Source organism: Plectropomus leopardus, chromosome 8 (genome assembly GCF_008729295.1).
Source record: "Plectropomus leopardus isolate mb chromosome 8, YSFRI_Pleo_2.0, whole genome shotgun sequence".
Lineage (NCBI taxonomy): Eukaryota > Metazoa > Chordata > Actinopteri > Perciformes > Serranidae > Plectropomus > Plectropomus leopardus.
In genome coordinates, this window is record NC_056470.1 from 403,104 (window position 1) to 420,436 (window position 17,333).

Here is a 17,333-nt window from a genome sequence, read left to right on the forward strand (position 1 = left end):
ATCCTGTAGGGACTGTTATTTATGAGGGGAGAGGGGTATGCCAAAAGGGGGAGACATGTCAAATAATATTTTTTTTCAGCACTGTAGAGGGACTTATTTTTTTAATTTTAATTTTATTTTAGCTTAGAGGAGGGGCATTCAACTTGTATGGTTGTCTTTTGTGTTTATTTTAGCTATTTCAAAAAACTAATAAAACACGTCTTTCATACCTACTGATAACATGCCGTCAGAGTGCATGTTTTCTTTAAAAATCACCAAAATTACACCATTTATCATAGCAGAAACAATACAGTATAGAGTGGTACATGAAGGGAATGTTTACTATTTATGTATTTTGGCTTAGGTCAGGGGCATACAGCTTTACTTTATTGTATTTTGTATTTATTTTACCACCAATTTTTAAAGAAAAACATGTCTTCCATGGTTATGTTTTCTTATAAAAATGCCTAAAATACAATATTTATCATTGCCAGAAACTGTAAAAACAGAAAATATTGATGGATCTACAAATTTCCGGTGGTTCATGAACACATTATGCAGGACGGACACTTGACAGTTGCTTTTCTGTGAGCTTTTGACAGAAAAGCAACATAACCAAATCTAAGCTCAAAACAGTAATTAAAATCACTTTTTTCTACTCTAAGTTAAAATTTAGCCTTAATTAAATGGTTGTATTAACAAACCAGCATGCACCACAAGAGTGAAAAACTGAGGCTCTTTTCAAGTTTTTGGTTATTTTTCCTTTGTCAGGTAATGGAAAACGTAAACAAGATTAAAAATTACAAAACATATGTAGAGATGAACCAATATGAACAAACATCAAGGGCCTTAGTTTTAAAAATCTATTAACTAATTTATAGCAGAGGGAGGGATGCTCAAAAAAGTATTTGTAGCTTCAGGGAGGGTCAAAAAAAGAAAGAAAAAAAAGTCGCACCCCAGCTACTCTCTCCTCTGATAAATAAAGAACAGTCCCTACATGGCACGGCGCAGCTACAGCTTACTGTGAGCAGGTGTGGCGGGGTTTGTTAACATCCAGCACCGCTGTTCGCTGTTATATCGCCCCTCCGGAGCGCCACGCCCCTGCTGGAGCGGCAGGAGGGCGCTGCTTCTCGGGTTTCACCCGGAGGAGTTGAGATACAACCTGATGCAGGGAGCAGCTCCACAGTTCAGCGGAACTGGCGCTTGTTGACATCCCTGCTCTGGAATGCAGTGCGAGTCTGTCTGAAGGAATAGCGTGGACTCACCCAGCAGCCAGGTAAGAGCTCACCTGGCTCCTCAACACAGCGACACAGAGTTGTTTCACTATGGTTTAGCATAGCTTCTGTCGTTGGTCCGCAGGTAAAAGACTGAAATGGGCTAACGTGAAAACCTTAATATCCAGCTTTTGTCCGTCTATTGTTCGAAACTGTTTTAAAGTAGCATACCTAAGGAAAGGACACAGCTTATTTGCTACCTATTTTCGATATATATCTAAAAATGAAAAAAAGTAAATAAATATTTTATTACAAATAAAATATGTTTGCTTTATGCTCATTGCAGTTAGCTAACATTGTAAGCTAGCTAATGCGCTAAGCTTATTGTTGTGTCATTCAAACTCGCTACATCTAATGGTTTTCCACTTAGTGGCAGGTGTCTGCAAAACATCATTTTCATACTACTCCATATTGTACATATTTCTTTCAAGAACATGGGAAGAAGGCAGTGAGCAGCCTAACATCACACGGCCGGTAAAATGGCAAGAAATTAGTCAAAAGTTGCAAGAAAATCACATGACAGTAAGCAAAGATAGAAAAGTAAACAAAACAAACAGGAAAATGTGCAGAAAAAAAAGTGCAGATTTTTTTTCTGTTTCAGTTTTAAAGATATGATTATGATGATTAAAAATATATAGTCTGGACATTTTCTGTAGTTTTTGATAATTTTGTAATAACTGTCATTTGAAACTAATTTCCAGTTCATTTTCAGATCATTTTCTTCATCCCCTTTGACTATATTCTTGCAATTTGTGGGGCATTTCTTGCCAAGTTTGTCATTTCAAAGGGTTAAAAAGCTTGTCAAAGGTGTCTTAGGGCAGCACAAGAAAACTGATGGCCATAGGGGGTTGAAAGGGTTAAGCCTCTTCATTTAAAGAAACAATAGGACATGCTGTTATCAGCTGTGTTTACAACCGATTCATCCCAGACAGTCAGGATTATGACATTATTTAGCTCAAATTGAAATCTGATATCTGAAGTTCATCTGAAGTCCCACTTCAGGTCAACTAGGTGCTGACAAGGTTCATGGGAGCTCAGGTTGTTTTGTGGTTGTGTAATTTTTTCCCTGATGAGGTCACTCCAACAGCAATAAGTGCACCAATAAATGAATAATGACATTGACTTGAGACCACTTTAATTATTTCAAGTATCCACACCAACATTGAGTTAAACAACAAATACAACTTCTTTCCTATTAGATATGGTCATTCCATGGACCCATCTGCAAGCATTAGAAGTGCAATACAATCGGATCTACAAAGGTCCCCTCCACCACGCCGAGGGGACTTAAAATATAAGTGGTGGTAAAACTGGCAAAGGAAGTCAAGTCCAAAATTAAGTGCCGTTGTCCTGATTTATGTGACTAATGTAACTTAATTGCATGCATCCAGAAATTGAAAAGGGGGGTAACATTCCTCCTGGCAAGTTGCTCCCATGTAAGTAGATGCATTGTTACATATTGCATAACAATAGCAGTCTTTCCCCCTCTCTGTCTGACAGACAGGTAGAGACAGCTCAAGTACAGTTTTAACTCAAACATGGCAACATTCAGGCATGCAGGTACATGTGAAACATGTGAAAAAAACGTACGAAAAGAGCTCTACAGTCACGTCACATACTGCACATGATGATATCAGGTGGTCTGAAAAGCCTTCAAGCAGAATGGAAGTTTCTCTTAAACCCGCTTCAGTGGTGGTCTGTCTAGTAATGAGGTCTAAAATATAAGTTGAAGGTTCAGACAGTAACTCATAAAAATATAATTTAAAGCAAATAAATCAAACAAAGGCTCTGTCTGGAAGACATGCATTTTTTGAAAGACTCAACATCCTATGGAGGCATAAAGCATTCACGTGAGAATTTTTTTCGACTTTTTCTTAATTAACAAGAATATCATCTCAAAATTGTGAAAGTAGTTTTCATTTTAAAAAATGCTCTTGCTTTTCTGAATTAACAAGATAATCATCAATTATGACTTTTTAAATTATTTTTTTTAATTAGAAATCTATAAGCACAACAACTTAAGCACAAAAACTATCATGACATTTGCTATCATAGCATTTAAAAGTATACAAAACCCCACTTATTCCCAAAGTGGTCCTCAATGGAAACAACAAAAAGACTTGGAAACATACAAATTAATGGAAACAAACAAAAAACATGCCCATGCCCTTCAAATGTCCTGCTTCGAAGGTGAATTATCAACTTTTCCAACAAATTCAACATTAGAATAAAAAAAGAATAACATGTTTTTAGTTTTCTGCATTAACTGGATCATTATCTTAAAATAATGAGAGAGTTGAAAAAAAAATTGGATCTTATTTTTCTGAATCAAGAGGATAATACTCTTGAAAATTCTCTTCTTGTTGATTAAAAAAACAGCAAATATTTTCTCCCATTAAAACTTTCTGAGTTTCAGCATTCTGAGTTAATAATCTTGGCAAGTCAGAAAAACTGAGCCGAACTGTTTTTCCCCAAGTGATTGCATTACGCTTCTGTAACGTCCAACATTTGAATGACAGGACATATTTAATGCTGTCTTTTAAACATTCACACTTAACTACCAGCGTATGTAGAAATTGTTTTTCATGGTGACATGACATGAGGGAGCTTTAACAAGCCTAAAACCTTCACATTTAAATTCTTAAGGTAACGCTTCACATTGTCAGTAAAGCTGTTGAGTGTTACACAGTGTTTTTCATGTTTGTATTTATCCTCATCTGCCCTTACTTCTCACTTTAATGATTTAATACTAACCTCTCCTAGAACAAATCATGGATTATTGAATTTGTTCTAAACACTTGTCACAGGCCTGTGAAGTTTGATGAAATAAATAAAATATCTTTTCACGCTGCATAGTTGCTCTACTGTGAACTTTTGCACATTCCCTGTCAAACATTTTTGCACATATCTGCACAAAACTGCACAGCTTTCTTGTTCTGAAATAGCTATATTGTACATATTTGTCATGTTATCTTACTTTTTTTTTACCATATTTTTATTGCAAATTTTTCTATTTTATATTGAAGTTCTTGATTGTTGCAGTACTTTGCCTTATTTAAAAAATATATTATTGTTATTGTTTTTATTCCTCATAATGTGTTTATTATATGTTTAGTGTTTGCACCACAAACTAATGCAAATTTCTTGTTAGTCCAAACTTACTTGGCAATAAATCTCTTTCTGATAACTGTAGCTTTTTTCAGACTGCATTTTGTTGAACAATGTTGTTATTCACAAAGAACAAATGCCTTTGTTTTCTAAAGAGCATTTGCCCACACAACTTCAAATAATTTCCTGCAGTTTTACAGTTTATTTTAAAAATAATGATACACAACATTTAACTTTATTTTGGTGAAGTCAGGCCTGTCAAATATAGAAATGAGCGTTGGTCATTTAAACATTACATGTAATTTGTCTTGTAGATAGTTCTGATGGCTCTAAACAATTGTAATTATGTAGTGTGTGCATTACAGTTGACACATTTAGTGTTGGTCGTGTTAAATGTTGAAGCTCTCAGACAGAGGTGTTTTAGTTTTATGGCCTCTAAAAGTGCTGTGCGTTTGTTAATATTACAGACTTGTGTGTGTCATTAGCTGTGTGAAGTATAAGGTCTTTAATGGGGACGAGTGCTGAAGCACCTGTAGTCTGACTCAGCCATAAAAGAGTTCCCATGGGAAAAGATGACAGGTTAAAAAAAGAAAAAAAAGACAGGTTTTGGGCTTTTGTTTGTTTTCTTGTTTTTCTTTTATATTGGCATGAACCCTATTCAAAACCCTGCAAGTGTTTACGGAAATGTTTCATGTCGGAGTATTTCATTTTAATAACTGATTCATCTGTTAATACTATCTGGATTAATCATTAGGTTTATAAAATATCAGAATATTATGAATATTGCTGCAAGCTGGGCTGCCTAGTTGTTTTTTAAAATTTTTTATTGGTTTGCTTTTACTAAACATTTGAGCTATTCAATGCAGATCACGGCTCCAACTAAGTAAATAGACTACTGTATGTGTACTTATATGCAGTAAAAATGAAAATAAATATAAATGAATAGTATGAAATATTCATAGCATTTTTTCATGTTTGCAGGCTCCACTCATGTCTCCTCACCTCCTTGTTTCTTCATCATCATCATCATCTTTCTGGCGAATGCTGTGTTTCCTGCTCAGTGTCTTCCTGCTGCTGTCCTCAGGGGTCCATGGTCAAGGTAGGATGTCTTTCATGAGCATTACAACCATTTGATAAATATTAACAGGAGAGTATATCACATGCACAGCTAGAGATGATGGTATGATCTTTATAAACATCTGTTATGTGTTGTTGTAACGTTAGTTGGTGGTTTATATATATTTTTAAGTGCTACCTACATTTGGCTATAATGGCTTAAATGATAGTAGTGACATAGAGCAATTACTTTATGTCATTTATTTTTGTCTTCTATGGTATAAATCTGCCCTATGCCACTGTATTAGATTGCTTTTGGGACAAATTAGCCATATCCCAAAAGATATAAATCTTTACAATAAGCAGTAATGTTTGTTAAAAAAAAAAAGCTTTATTCTTTCTGTTAGTCAACAAACTTCTATAAATGCTAGCTTATTAGCTACCTGATCCTGAAACAAACAAACAAACATAAAAACATACAACCAGTGACATTAACATAAATAATGTCATAAATACATTGTGAACAAGTCAACACATTTATGTAGCCTATTTTAACACATGAATTGTTATGGTGTATTTCTGTCATTTGTAACAGTTTATAGATAATGTTTTTTCTACTATTTCATCTGTTATGTTGTTGACAGTTTAACATCGCACTAGAGTTGCTTGTACTATTTTGCCATAAAGAAGATTTTTATTGGCATATTTCACATTCTCTGAACGTCTCCCAATTAGTCATGGAGCCCTTTGTTTAACAAAGAGTTGTTTTGGCCTCTAACTGTGACCGTCACAGCTCTGATGACACATTGTCGGCAGCTGGACTTTTAATGTTTTCAGATTGTTCAGGGTCCTCTAATACTACTGACACTTCTGACAAAGATGCATTTTTGTCTGCTGATTCCCGACAGCAGGACTTAAAACTCCAGGGTGGGTGTGAAATTTTCTTCTTACTCATTCATAACATTTTTTAGGAATAGAACACCCCCACTAAGGGAATGAAACAGGCAGCCTTACATGCCAGTTTTAGGTCGATTAGCCTAATGATCAAATCTTATAAACACACAGATACTTTTGGACAAGTGCCATTCATCACACAAAAAGAGCAATTCATGACAAGTTTGTGCAGTTTGGAGAGCTTGGTTAGTCTGACTTGAAATACTTTTATGAGTAAAAATCACACAAAAGTGACAGAAATTTTGGATGAAAATAGATGCCAATTATGCAAAGCCTGTTACCATCAGTGCTCAGTAAGATATTAACACAGCACTGAAACAATCACTTATACTGATACACGGGCTTTAGTACTCTGCAACCATTTCATTATGAAGAAGATTGGATTTTGTAGTTTAATTAATAAAACATGCTATTTTTTTAACACACACTTAACAAAAAAATTAAATGCAACACTCTCGTTTTTTCAAAACTGATGTATTTCCATTAGCTGTTTTTTATATTGGCATTTTCAGTTTGCGCAGTTTAGGGTTATGGAAACCCACCTTAATTTGCGACTTAAATGTGAGAGAAATTAATCTTTTAATTACATGAAAATACACTTTTACCTTAAACTTCACTGGCCTCTCTATATTTATTTTGTGGTTACATTATACTACAATTAATAAAAGAAACAATTGTCGAGACTCAAAGGGCGTATTATTTCAGCGCTGAGCTAAAGAATGATGGCCACATCCAGCTGCTCTTATCCCACACATTAGGGAGGACAAAACAGCCACTCTGCTTGTCTGCATATCTGCCCGCCTGTGTGGAAAAGTTGTTGTTGTTAGTGGGTCTGTTCGACCTTGACCCCAGTCTCTCTCTAAATCCCAATCAGACATTATCTGATCTTCTGCCAGGCACCCAAGAAGATGAGGACCCTCTAGAGGCCCCCTACCCCAAATACACAGTCACCCACACACAATTATACACACACACACGTACATGCTGGTCAAAAAAAGAATCTGTTGAGTGCTGAGGGTCATACGTCCAGAGAAGCCATGAAGATCTGTGATTCATGCTGTTCATGTCTACACTCCTCTGTCTTGTTTGCTTCCGTTTTCTCCTCCCCCCTCATCCTCCTCTCCATCTATTACCCTGCCACACAGCACATACAAGACCCTGACACACTGTAACACTGTGCCGTGCCTCTGACACGACCTTTGACCCCTCAGTCCCCAACCAGCGTCCTGTTCCTGTTTCTATACCAGACGAGAGGACAGGGCACGCTTTGATGGATGAAGGGGGCAGCTGGAGAGAGGGATGGATGGAGGGCCAGAGGATAGAAACATGAAAGACGCTGCTTGTTGGGAAGCCCCTGCTGGAAATTATGTAGATGAAGTGGAAACAAGAGATGGATTTGATTTTGTGAGAAGGAAGTGAGAGGGGTTAGGACGTCTTGGAAAACGGGCGTTTCACAGCTTGTTTCTTTGATCTTTGAAAAGCTCGCAACTGTCATGATCTCTTCTTTCTCCCGAACAAAAACCCCCAACACACTTAGAGCCTGTTTTCACCTGGTATTAACATGCGTTTCAGTGATCTGAACGCAACTGGACAGCCGAGACACATCGGCGCTCACACCTGTGTCTGTCATGCCTCTCCACTTGTGATCAGCTTTTGTCATCATCACTTTGCTAGACGGTCAAAGGGCCCTGTGCACACTCTTGTTAGTTGCTCACTAGTCACGTTAGCGGTTGTGTCGGTACAGCTGAAGATTTCGCTCTCAGGTTTCCTTTCGTAGGGCAAAACGATGGACTGTCATAAACACTTCAACCAACCAGTGGTAAAATGATGAAGTTCAAGAGCACACTGTTACCAAAACAGCCACCATGTCCTGCATTGGTGACGTGTTTTTCTGTTAGATATATGGTCAAACTTTCTGACCCACTTGCATGGACAGGTAACTGGGTCAGAAATCTGTTTGTCCAATATATACTTGCCCCATACTTTTTTCTTTCTTTTATTTGTGGTTATCAAATTTTAGCACGTATGTGCAATCTGCCTTGCTCTCAAACTTGCGGCAAACTGCGTAATACATAGTTGAAGTATTGCCTATGTTCTCTAACACCACCTAACTAACTGCACATGTGCATCTCAAGAGAGATGAGAAGTACGTGAGATGGCTCTCTCCTGAACTTTCATCATCAGCTCAAGTGAGCTGCTAGATTTACTATTTTACTTGCCCCGGGCAGTCGGGCAATCTGTATTGTTAAAGCCTGTTGAATGCGTCGCGGATCAGCTCGATGAGCGGTTTTAGTGATCAGGTCAAAATGTGTCTTGGTGGTCCTTTAGACTTGCATTTAGTGCTACGTATTTACATGTAATCAGATCACACAAGATGAATGTTAATATGTTTTTTTTGTCCCCTTGTCTCTGTTAACCTCAAGGTCGTCTCAAGCTGACGGTCCTGTCTGAGGACAGACTGCAGATGAAATGGAAGGAGGCTGATGGACCCGTTCAGGGCTACAAGGTCCGAGTGAGACCCATCTCAGGTGAGTCTTTCCTGGCTGTGTTTAAGGGTAATATTATTTGTCTTAGGCCCTTTTTATTCCAATCAGGGTTAATGTAGCAGCATGCAGTGATGTTGTAGATAACAGTGTGCTTCCTGTGGCAGCAGTTTGGGAGAGGCCCTATCTTATTGCAGCCCCAGTAAGCATGGCCATGTGCTCCACATTCTGGGTCAATTAAAAATGTTTGTGACATACTGTATCATTTATTTTTATTTATTTATTTAACCTTTATTTAACCAGGTTGGTCCCATTGAGATGAAGAAGCTCTTTTTTAAGGGAGACCTGGCCAAGACAGTCAGCAGTGTAAAAAACACAAAATTGGATGCACGGATGTATAACTTAAATATTCCAACCTAAGCTGGAGGTCGATTGATCACTGCCACACTGTTGACCACAGTACTGTTTTCTTTCAATAATGCGTTTTTCTGATTTCTTTTAAAGCCGCTTTGCAGGCTGCCAAATAGAACCAGCTGGTGAAATTAGACCTGGGATGTCCGTGTATATACTGGGGCAGGATATTTAAATGACCATTGTATTCAGCGGCCACATTTATCAACAGCCGTCATTTCTACTCTGTGATAGGTAAGATAAGAATGTTTCATGAATCACACGCGAACCCTATCACAGGCTTCCTGTACTCCGATCTGCACTGGTTTGTATGTTAGATTGATAAATGATGGCCGGTATGTTTCTGGGTTGCATCCGTACATACATACATCTCATTCTAGTGAACAGGATGGCACAAGAACACCTCAAGGGAGTTTTCTCAAATCTAGCACAAATGTCTAACTGAATTCAACGATGAACTTATTAGAATTGGTGGTCAAGAGTCAGTCACCTTAATAAACATGTTTTTGGCCAAGAATTCACATTGTAATTATGACAAAGTGCAACTTGACTGGTTTGCAGAGGCAAACAACTATGAGGCTGTAATTTAGTTGCATAGAATTTACAAAATAGATAAACTGTGAAAGTCATCATATTTTTCTTCCATTTATAGATGTGTATCATAAGATGGACTTGCCAAATCCTAATCCTCTGATTCCTTCTTCTCTAGTTTAAAAAAGCACATAAATATGGTGTGAAGGTGCCTTTTATCTCACAGTGATCCAGACTGCCATGAATGTGTCAGCTCTCTTGCCTCACAGCTGATGGTTTGGATAAGAATGCACCTCCCCTCCCCACCTCCTCTTTCACATATGTGATTCTTCCTGCGCCTCTAACTTCTTCCTCAACATTATTGTCTCTCTGTCACCATCTAATCTCCCATTCCACACCATGCAGCTAGGCCCGGGCACGTCTAAAACAGAGACAGACGGGGGCTTAGGAGAAGAATTCAGTCCAACATGAGACTTTAGGCGTAGGGTCTTGAGAGGGAGGGCAGTAAGAGGAAGAAAAGGTGGTGTGGATGAGATTAAAGAGGGAAGACAATACAGTCCTGGAGAATGCATTAAAGAGAGCTGCAGAAGGTTGCAATGTACATCTACGATTTGGAGGACAGAAGAGGAAGTGGTGTATCATTCGTATAGAAAAGAAAAAGATGTTGTGGACAAGATGGAGACAAAAGGAGGAATTACACAGTGAGCTGCTGAAAACTCCCCTGCTAAGATTTATATATACAGTATACATGTGGTATTTAAATCTATATACATTTTGCATTTAAGAGTTATTTTACCTTCACAAATAAAAAAGAATGCACTCCATACTTCACTGTCAAGATTTATCAGGATTTCATTCAATCTCATCAAACAAGTACTGGGAACAGTGTGCAAAATCTGGTAGGGTACATAGAGCAGGTTGTGCATCATGATATATTGTCTATAACAGTGTAAAATATTAATTACTGCAGAGACTCTTTAATTTAGTGCATCTTTACTTAGATCTGCTGTATTTTTGCTGCATGATGCTCAAATATTTAGACTTTTTGTTCACTTATTTATTGCTGTCATGCCAACCTTTGAAACTTAAAGGTCTTGGAAAATAGTTTGCAGAAGAGGATCTGACTCAGACGTCCAAGGCCAGTTGACTGTGGACTGGAGAGGGAGGGCCATCATTACTTCATTACTTATCATTTGTTCAGGCCCAGACACACCTAATCAGTATCAGAGAACAAAAGCCACCTGCTGCGTAGCCTCACATTACCTGTGTCTCGTCCAAAAAGTTGCACATCAACACACTGCAAAGACAGCCAACAAGCACATATGTTCTACGTGTCCTATGTGAGAGGAAATAACTATAACTCTCCACACCAGCAGACAGCAGTAGTTTGTAATTGCCATTCATAAAGGGAAACTGCCAGTTTAACATGCTGAATTAGCTGACTAGTGCCAACAAGGGCCAGTGGTGCAGGACACACTGCAGTGACCGGCAGCGACAGACGCTCGCCGATGGCCCAACATTGACGGCCTACTGTTGGGTTGGTGAGTCAGGACCTTTAGTGTTCTGTTACGATAACTTTTACTATATTTTTACTTTCACAACACAAAGAATGAAGTTGAGACAACTTTTTAATGTAAATTGTGACAAATTAAATGAGAGCAAGAAGACAAACTAAAACTAAAGCTGTACTGTATTTTTGAATGATCATATTAAAAATATCAGCAAATCTTAAATCCATGGAGCATAATTAGGAGCATGTCAGGGAACAAGTTGATGGATAAAATGATGAAGTGATATAAAGGGAAGCTTGCAGGACTGAAAGTGAGCAGTTAAACACCCTCTAAGCCATGTACAATTAGTATGATTGTTAGCCAGGGTAGCTGCCTTTCTCCTCTGCTTTATTCCTTATTCCTGTGATCTACTCATGCTGACTCAGTTGAAAGCTTTCAATTTTCTGATGATACATTAGTTGGGTTAGATGAATCAGCAGGAGAGAGGTGTCTGATCTTGTAAGGGTGCAGGCGATGATAGCCTTCAGCTTTATTTAGAAAAAAAATAAACAGATGATTCATAGAGTTCAGTAGGGAGACATCTGGGAAACTACCTTTTGAAATTGCCAGCGAAAGAGTTTGATGCTCATTGTTTTGACCTTGTAAATCTGTGTGTGAGTGTGTGCATGTGGTATGTCTATGTCATGGAAAAATGTGTGTCCTAGGGATACCTAAGCCTCATTTTTTACTGCACAAAAATCCTGCTAACATTTGGCTTTTTAATGCAATGGAAAAGTATACAATCAGCATTCAAATGACTCTGCAGTAGTCATGAGTATTTATCGCCAATCTTATCTATCTTATTTTATCTCCAATCAGCAGTGATGGAAAGACAACAACTGGGTGAACATGCAAATTGTAACCCTGGTGAGAACATGTTGCCACTAATTACCGTCTGTCTCCACCCAAAACGAACTCAAACATCGATCTAAATTAATCTGCACTAAGTTTTAAAGAGAGACTAAATAACTAAGAGATTTATAAAGACAAGGAACCACCACCAAGTTTTCACAGGCCTCTATCCATGCTGCCCTCTACTGTTTGCGTGGCCTGTACGAGATGTCGAACATGATGCACCAAAATAAAAGAAAAAAAAGAAAAACACAACACAGAAAGGCATATTCCGCTGCAGAGCTGTTTACACAGTTCTGCTCTACTGGAAATGGGAAAGCAGTCTATAGCCTATTTTAGTGGGTTTACCTGTTTTTTAAAAGTTGTGTGCATGTGCTAATTTTGGTGGAAGACCAGTGCTACTGTAGGGGGAACTACCCAGAAGCTGTTTTGGGTATTTTGCCGTGTGTTGATACGTCGGTCTGTTTGTATGTCTATGTCTGTCTATGGATGGATTTTGTCAACACAATAGCATTGCAGCAGTTCAAGATGCAGTTGTGACACTTTACAGATGTGTATTTGAGATCACAATCAGTGTGGAAGTAGGGGGGTAGGAAGTAGTAAAGGGGAGATTGGCTCCTATCCTATGGCCTACTTTTGTTTTAGGTCCCCGATCGGTAGGATCACAAAAGATTTTCTACTTTTTTCTGTGTGGACATAGAAAATTTTTAATATTTAATGGAAGCTATTGAAAATGTGCTAACTTTCTTTATCACTATTTGGTTTGGTAGTCTGACTACACATTATGCAACAAAGGCATTTGAGAAAATAATTCAGACTGCATCAAAAGTAACTGGCCACTCCCTCTTATATCTCTCTAAAGTTAATAAAGTCTGGCCTTACTAAACAACTCTGAACATGGTTAAAATGGACCAACCCCGCAGCTGCTCCTTTTCAGTGACTGATTTAAAAGAAGTAGAGTCCCTGAGGCCATCTGACTGAATGCTAAGCCTTCAGTACCTTTGTTTTCAGCTTATGATTACCAGCTTTGCCAACATGGCAGCATGTGGCTGGTATTGTTTTTACCCTGTTTGTTTGTTTATTTGTTTGTTTGTGTGTGTGTGTGTGTGTGTGTGTGTGTGTGTGTGTGTGTGTGTTGAGTAATGTGGTCCTGAAGACACCATTGTGGCAGGATATACCAAAGGTTTTGAATACTTTACCAGGTATTTATATGTCTCTCTGTCTGTGGATAGATTTTGTCAACACAAAAGCATCACAACCATGCAAGACGCAATCACAAAACTTTACAGATGTGTAACTGAAATCAAAATGAAGGCAGAGTTTAAAGATGTGTGTGTAAGTTGCAGGTCACCGTATTCCAGATTCAGTCATTCCCGTCCACTGATTCAGTGCAATCTAGAGGCATGTTAAATAAATCTGACACAGTTCGCCTGTTTCTCCAAATGTCATGTGTTCCATTGCACCGTACACACTGATTTGGTATCGTGGCTGGTGTGATCCCAAAGCACAATGGTCTCTATATTTTTTTTCTTTTAATTGTGTATTGTAAAGTTATGTAGATGTTTAGGTTACTTGAGTCTTGAATTGTAAACTATTGGAGCTTTAAGATTGTTATTTATGTGTTTGTTTGTTTTTTGTTTAAATGTGTTAAATGTATTAAATTTCACGGTGTTCTGGGTACCTTATCATATTTTAAGTTTATGAGGATTTTATTAGTTTCTTTTAATGCCAGTAAAGTTAAATCAACTCAACTCAAAACTAAAATAGAGACTCTCTACTGCTTTTTTTATTACTTTTGCAACCAAAAAAGACCTTAGGTGGTGTCAGGAGCATTTCATCCTATGCAGCACCAAGGCAGTCATTTAACAACCAAAATACTCTTTTTTTCCAGAGGTACCACAGCCAGAGTTGATGCTGACCACCACACGGGGCAGGGCCACGGTGGCAGGACTGGACTCCAGTCAGGAATACGCCCTCCAAGTCCTCGTGCTGAATGGGACGACAGAAAAACTTCTGGCAAAGCGACGATTCACCAGTAAGAAACACACAGCGAGGGGGATGGGAGAACTTAGAAAGGCTAGCTGAGAGAAGAAGAGAACGGAGGGAGGGAGATGAGCTCTAAAGGAGCAAATGAGCCTCAAGAGCATATTGAGGCAAATATGCTGAAAGAGCAGAAATCCAATCCTACTGTGTACAGTGATGGTAAATGTATGCACTTTGAGGTTTTACATTCCATTATGGATTTCAGGTTACCTCCCAATGCTTACATTTTCCTCTCACATCATAGTAAATTGAATGCATTTGTCTATTGTCAGAGATAAAAACAGAAATCTAAAAATTTGTGATTAGGATCTGGTAAATTACTGTATATGAATATTATATTTTGTAAAGATCTATAGGAAAAAAACTCACTTTGAAACAGATTTATTTTCTTTTACTGAAAAAACACAAACTAATGCAGGAAAAAAGAAGAAGCTGGTTTGTGAGCAGGAGAGCTTGGCAGTGATAGGGACAGACAGGAGAAACTTAGAGTCAGGGTGTGGAGTGATAAAGAGGTATGAGGTAGTTTGATCGTGTGTGTGTGTGTGTGTGTGTGTGCGTGCGTGCGTGCGTGCGTGCGTGCGTGTGTGTGAGAACGAGCATCAACATGATGGCATATCTGTATGGGGCATCTTACATGATGTACTGCAGGGTTTTTTAATTTATAACCCATACATTTAAATTCTGATTAACTGGAATACACAAAACAAGCTACAGTTGGGGTTGAAGAGGTGACACACAACTCCACAGGCATGGTGTGATGGACAATATTGACTGGAGATGAAAAGAAATGCTGTTGACTCATTGGCAAGACAGCAAAGTGATACTATAGGAAGTGGTGCATTTTTAACATTCTTACATGTTCTTGGAGTGTGCAGAGGCTCCTCCAAGTTCACTCAGTACAAGTACATACACACACACACACACACACACACACACACACACACACACACACATACAGAGTGAGTGGGCATAAATACTACTCTAGCAGGATTACAGGCTGAAAGTGGGGTTTGTTTGAAGTTACTGTGTATACTTAGATAGGTTCAGTGTGTTCCTGGGTTGTAAATGTGCCCATCAGCACATGTTCCACTGTGTCTCATAAAGGCAACCTTACCTGTAAAATTACACAGTCAGTAATGGCTTTCATTCTACACACACTGCGTAGCAGCTTGCAGAGAGGAGACCAGTGTTTCTTTATGTTGAGCTTATTGGTCATTTCTCATGAGATAAACGTCATCCTGATAAAGTGTCACCTATGTTTGAAGCATTACGGTCTGCGATTATTATCAAATTCTGAACACTTATTGTCCCTTAGGTTATATATAAGACATTTCTGTCTCCAAAAGCAGCAAATCGCATCACAACTATCTCTTGATATTGGACTGTATGATACGGGGATGTAGCCTTGTGAAGCGTGCAAGGGATAGTAGGTTACTGTGTCGAGTCAAGCGTGTCCAAGCAGGTCTGAAAAACATGTTCACTTGGAAATTCGTAACACCGGCTGTCTCCTTGGAATGATGGCAGTCTGGGAATTCCTTCCTGATGCGTCGCATTTCCCACTTGCTTTAACCCCCTCTGGGCTCAGCACTGATTTCAGCCCTTTGAAATTTCACCCTCAATTTGCTGTTTTTGACCTTGTCTCTTAACTCCAGGCGAAGATGTGCCAGCAGGACCTGGTGAAGCGGAACCAGTGAAGTAATATGACATGAAGCAAATATGCTCTGTCTTCACCTCTAGCATGTTCAGTTTTACCTCTGTGAGCTCAAGTGTAACTGCAGGTGACAGAAACAACAGCAAGACTGGCCCATTTATTGACACATTATCCTGCAGGTACCTGATCAGATGTGGTTGTTACAACAAGAATATTTCATGTACACTAATATTTCACTTTTATTTGGTATATTGCAATATTCTGAATATGATATGGGTCATGTAAACAGCTTATTCCATTTGGATACTCTGGATAAGGCCTTTATGGAAATTAAGAGATGTGGGATATGCAGATATTATTTGTGTTTTAGGAGCATTCTTTGACATGTAAACAGCACATTTGGAATATGCGTCCTAATTGGGGTTTTTATTGAAGTTTATGACGCATGGACTGTTTATAGTCAGCTCTGTGCGTTGTCATGGATGCATCGAAGACAAAACATTAGTTGGCAAGGCTGGGTAGAGATGAATGCCCCAAAGAAAAGCTCACATTTCTGGTCAGAAGGGGACACACACCTACACTGCATGGCCGCATGTAAATATTAGGGGAATATTCATTTTCAGTAGTCAGTAGTTTGCCTCAGAGGGCTTTACAGTATATGACATCCCTCCTTTGTCCTTGGACCCTCACAGCAACTAAGGAAAAACTCCCCAAAATAACAATTTAATGGAGGTAAAACACAGTGATCAGCCATCTCTAATGTGATATATCATAGCTTCCTGCAGTTAGCATTTAGTTCAAACTACTGCTGTGCCTTAGTACAGCCTCACAAAGCTGTTATAATTACTGCAGACTATAGAAACTGAGGCCAGTATTATTTAGAAAGTCTTTGAGGTTAAAGGTTCAGGGGAGACACAGTCCTGTTTGTGTAATCTTGCAATAGTTGAGTGCGAGTCCTGGCCTGTGCAGTGGCCCAGCTTAAACCTTCACCTTGGTATGAACCTAGACTTTCAAAGTTAGAACACATGTAGAGAGATTGGTTTGTTTAGTAATTGTTTTATGGTAAAGGTTGTATATTTGCTGTATTTTGGTATAAATACAGTTCATTTTGAAACATGCATACACATTTTGATGTAGCTTGATTCGATCAGATTTGACTCCCTTGAAGATTTCCAGCATCACTGGCAGTATTATTGACTTAAACATGGATTAACATGGATTACTTTTATGTGATTCACTTAGCTGCATTTTCTCTCTTCCAGTGGAGGGTCTACGGGAGGAGGAAATGATCCGCAGCGGCAGTCGAGAGCAAAGGAAGAAGATGTTGCCAGGCGGGTCAGGTTCAGGAGATCTGGACGATGTAACAGAGGCTCTGTTGGGCCTGCCAACAGTTCTGTATCCGGACCCCACCACCACTGCTGCTTCTACTACAGGTACTGCA

At 38.7% G+C, this 17,333-nt stretch overlaps 1 protein-coding gene across 2 annotated transcripts in view; it reads left to right on the top strand.

Moving 5' to 3' along the window:
• Positions 1 to 1,160: 1,160 nt before the first annotated feature.
• LOC121946888 (collagen alpha-1(XX) chain) overlaps positions 1,161 to 17,333 on the top strand; it is a 42,674-nt gene continuing 26,501 nt past the window's right edge. Inside the window, exons 1-5 of one of the 2 annotated variants that reach the window (XM_042491700.1) lie at positions 1,161 to 1,255; positions 5,343 to 5,460; positions 8,795 to 8,899; positions 14,090 to 14,233; positions 17,155 to 17,325. In XM_042491700.1, coding sequence (XP_042347634.1) covers positions 5,352 to 5,460; positions 8,795 to 8,899; positions 14,090 to 14,233; positions 17,155 to 17,325 — 529 coding nt within the window. In that variant the 5' untranslated portion in view covers positions 1,161 to 1,255; positions 5,343 to 5,351. Of the gene's footprint in view, positions 1,256 to 5,342; positions 5,461 to 8,794; positions 8,900 to 9,423; positions 9,500 to 14,089; positions 14,234 to 17,154; positions 17,326 to 17,333 lie in introns of those variants that run through there. The other variant, XM_042491701.1, reaches the window with a different exon arrangement.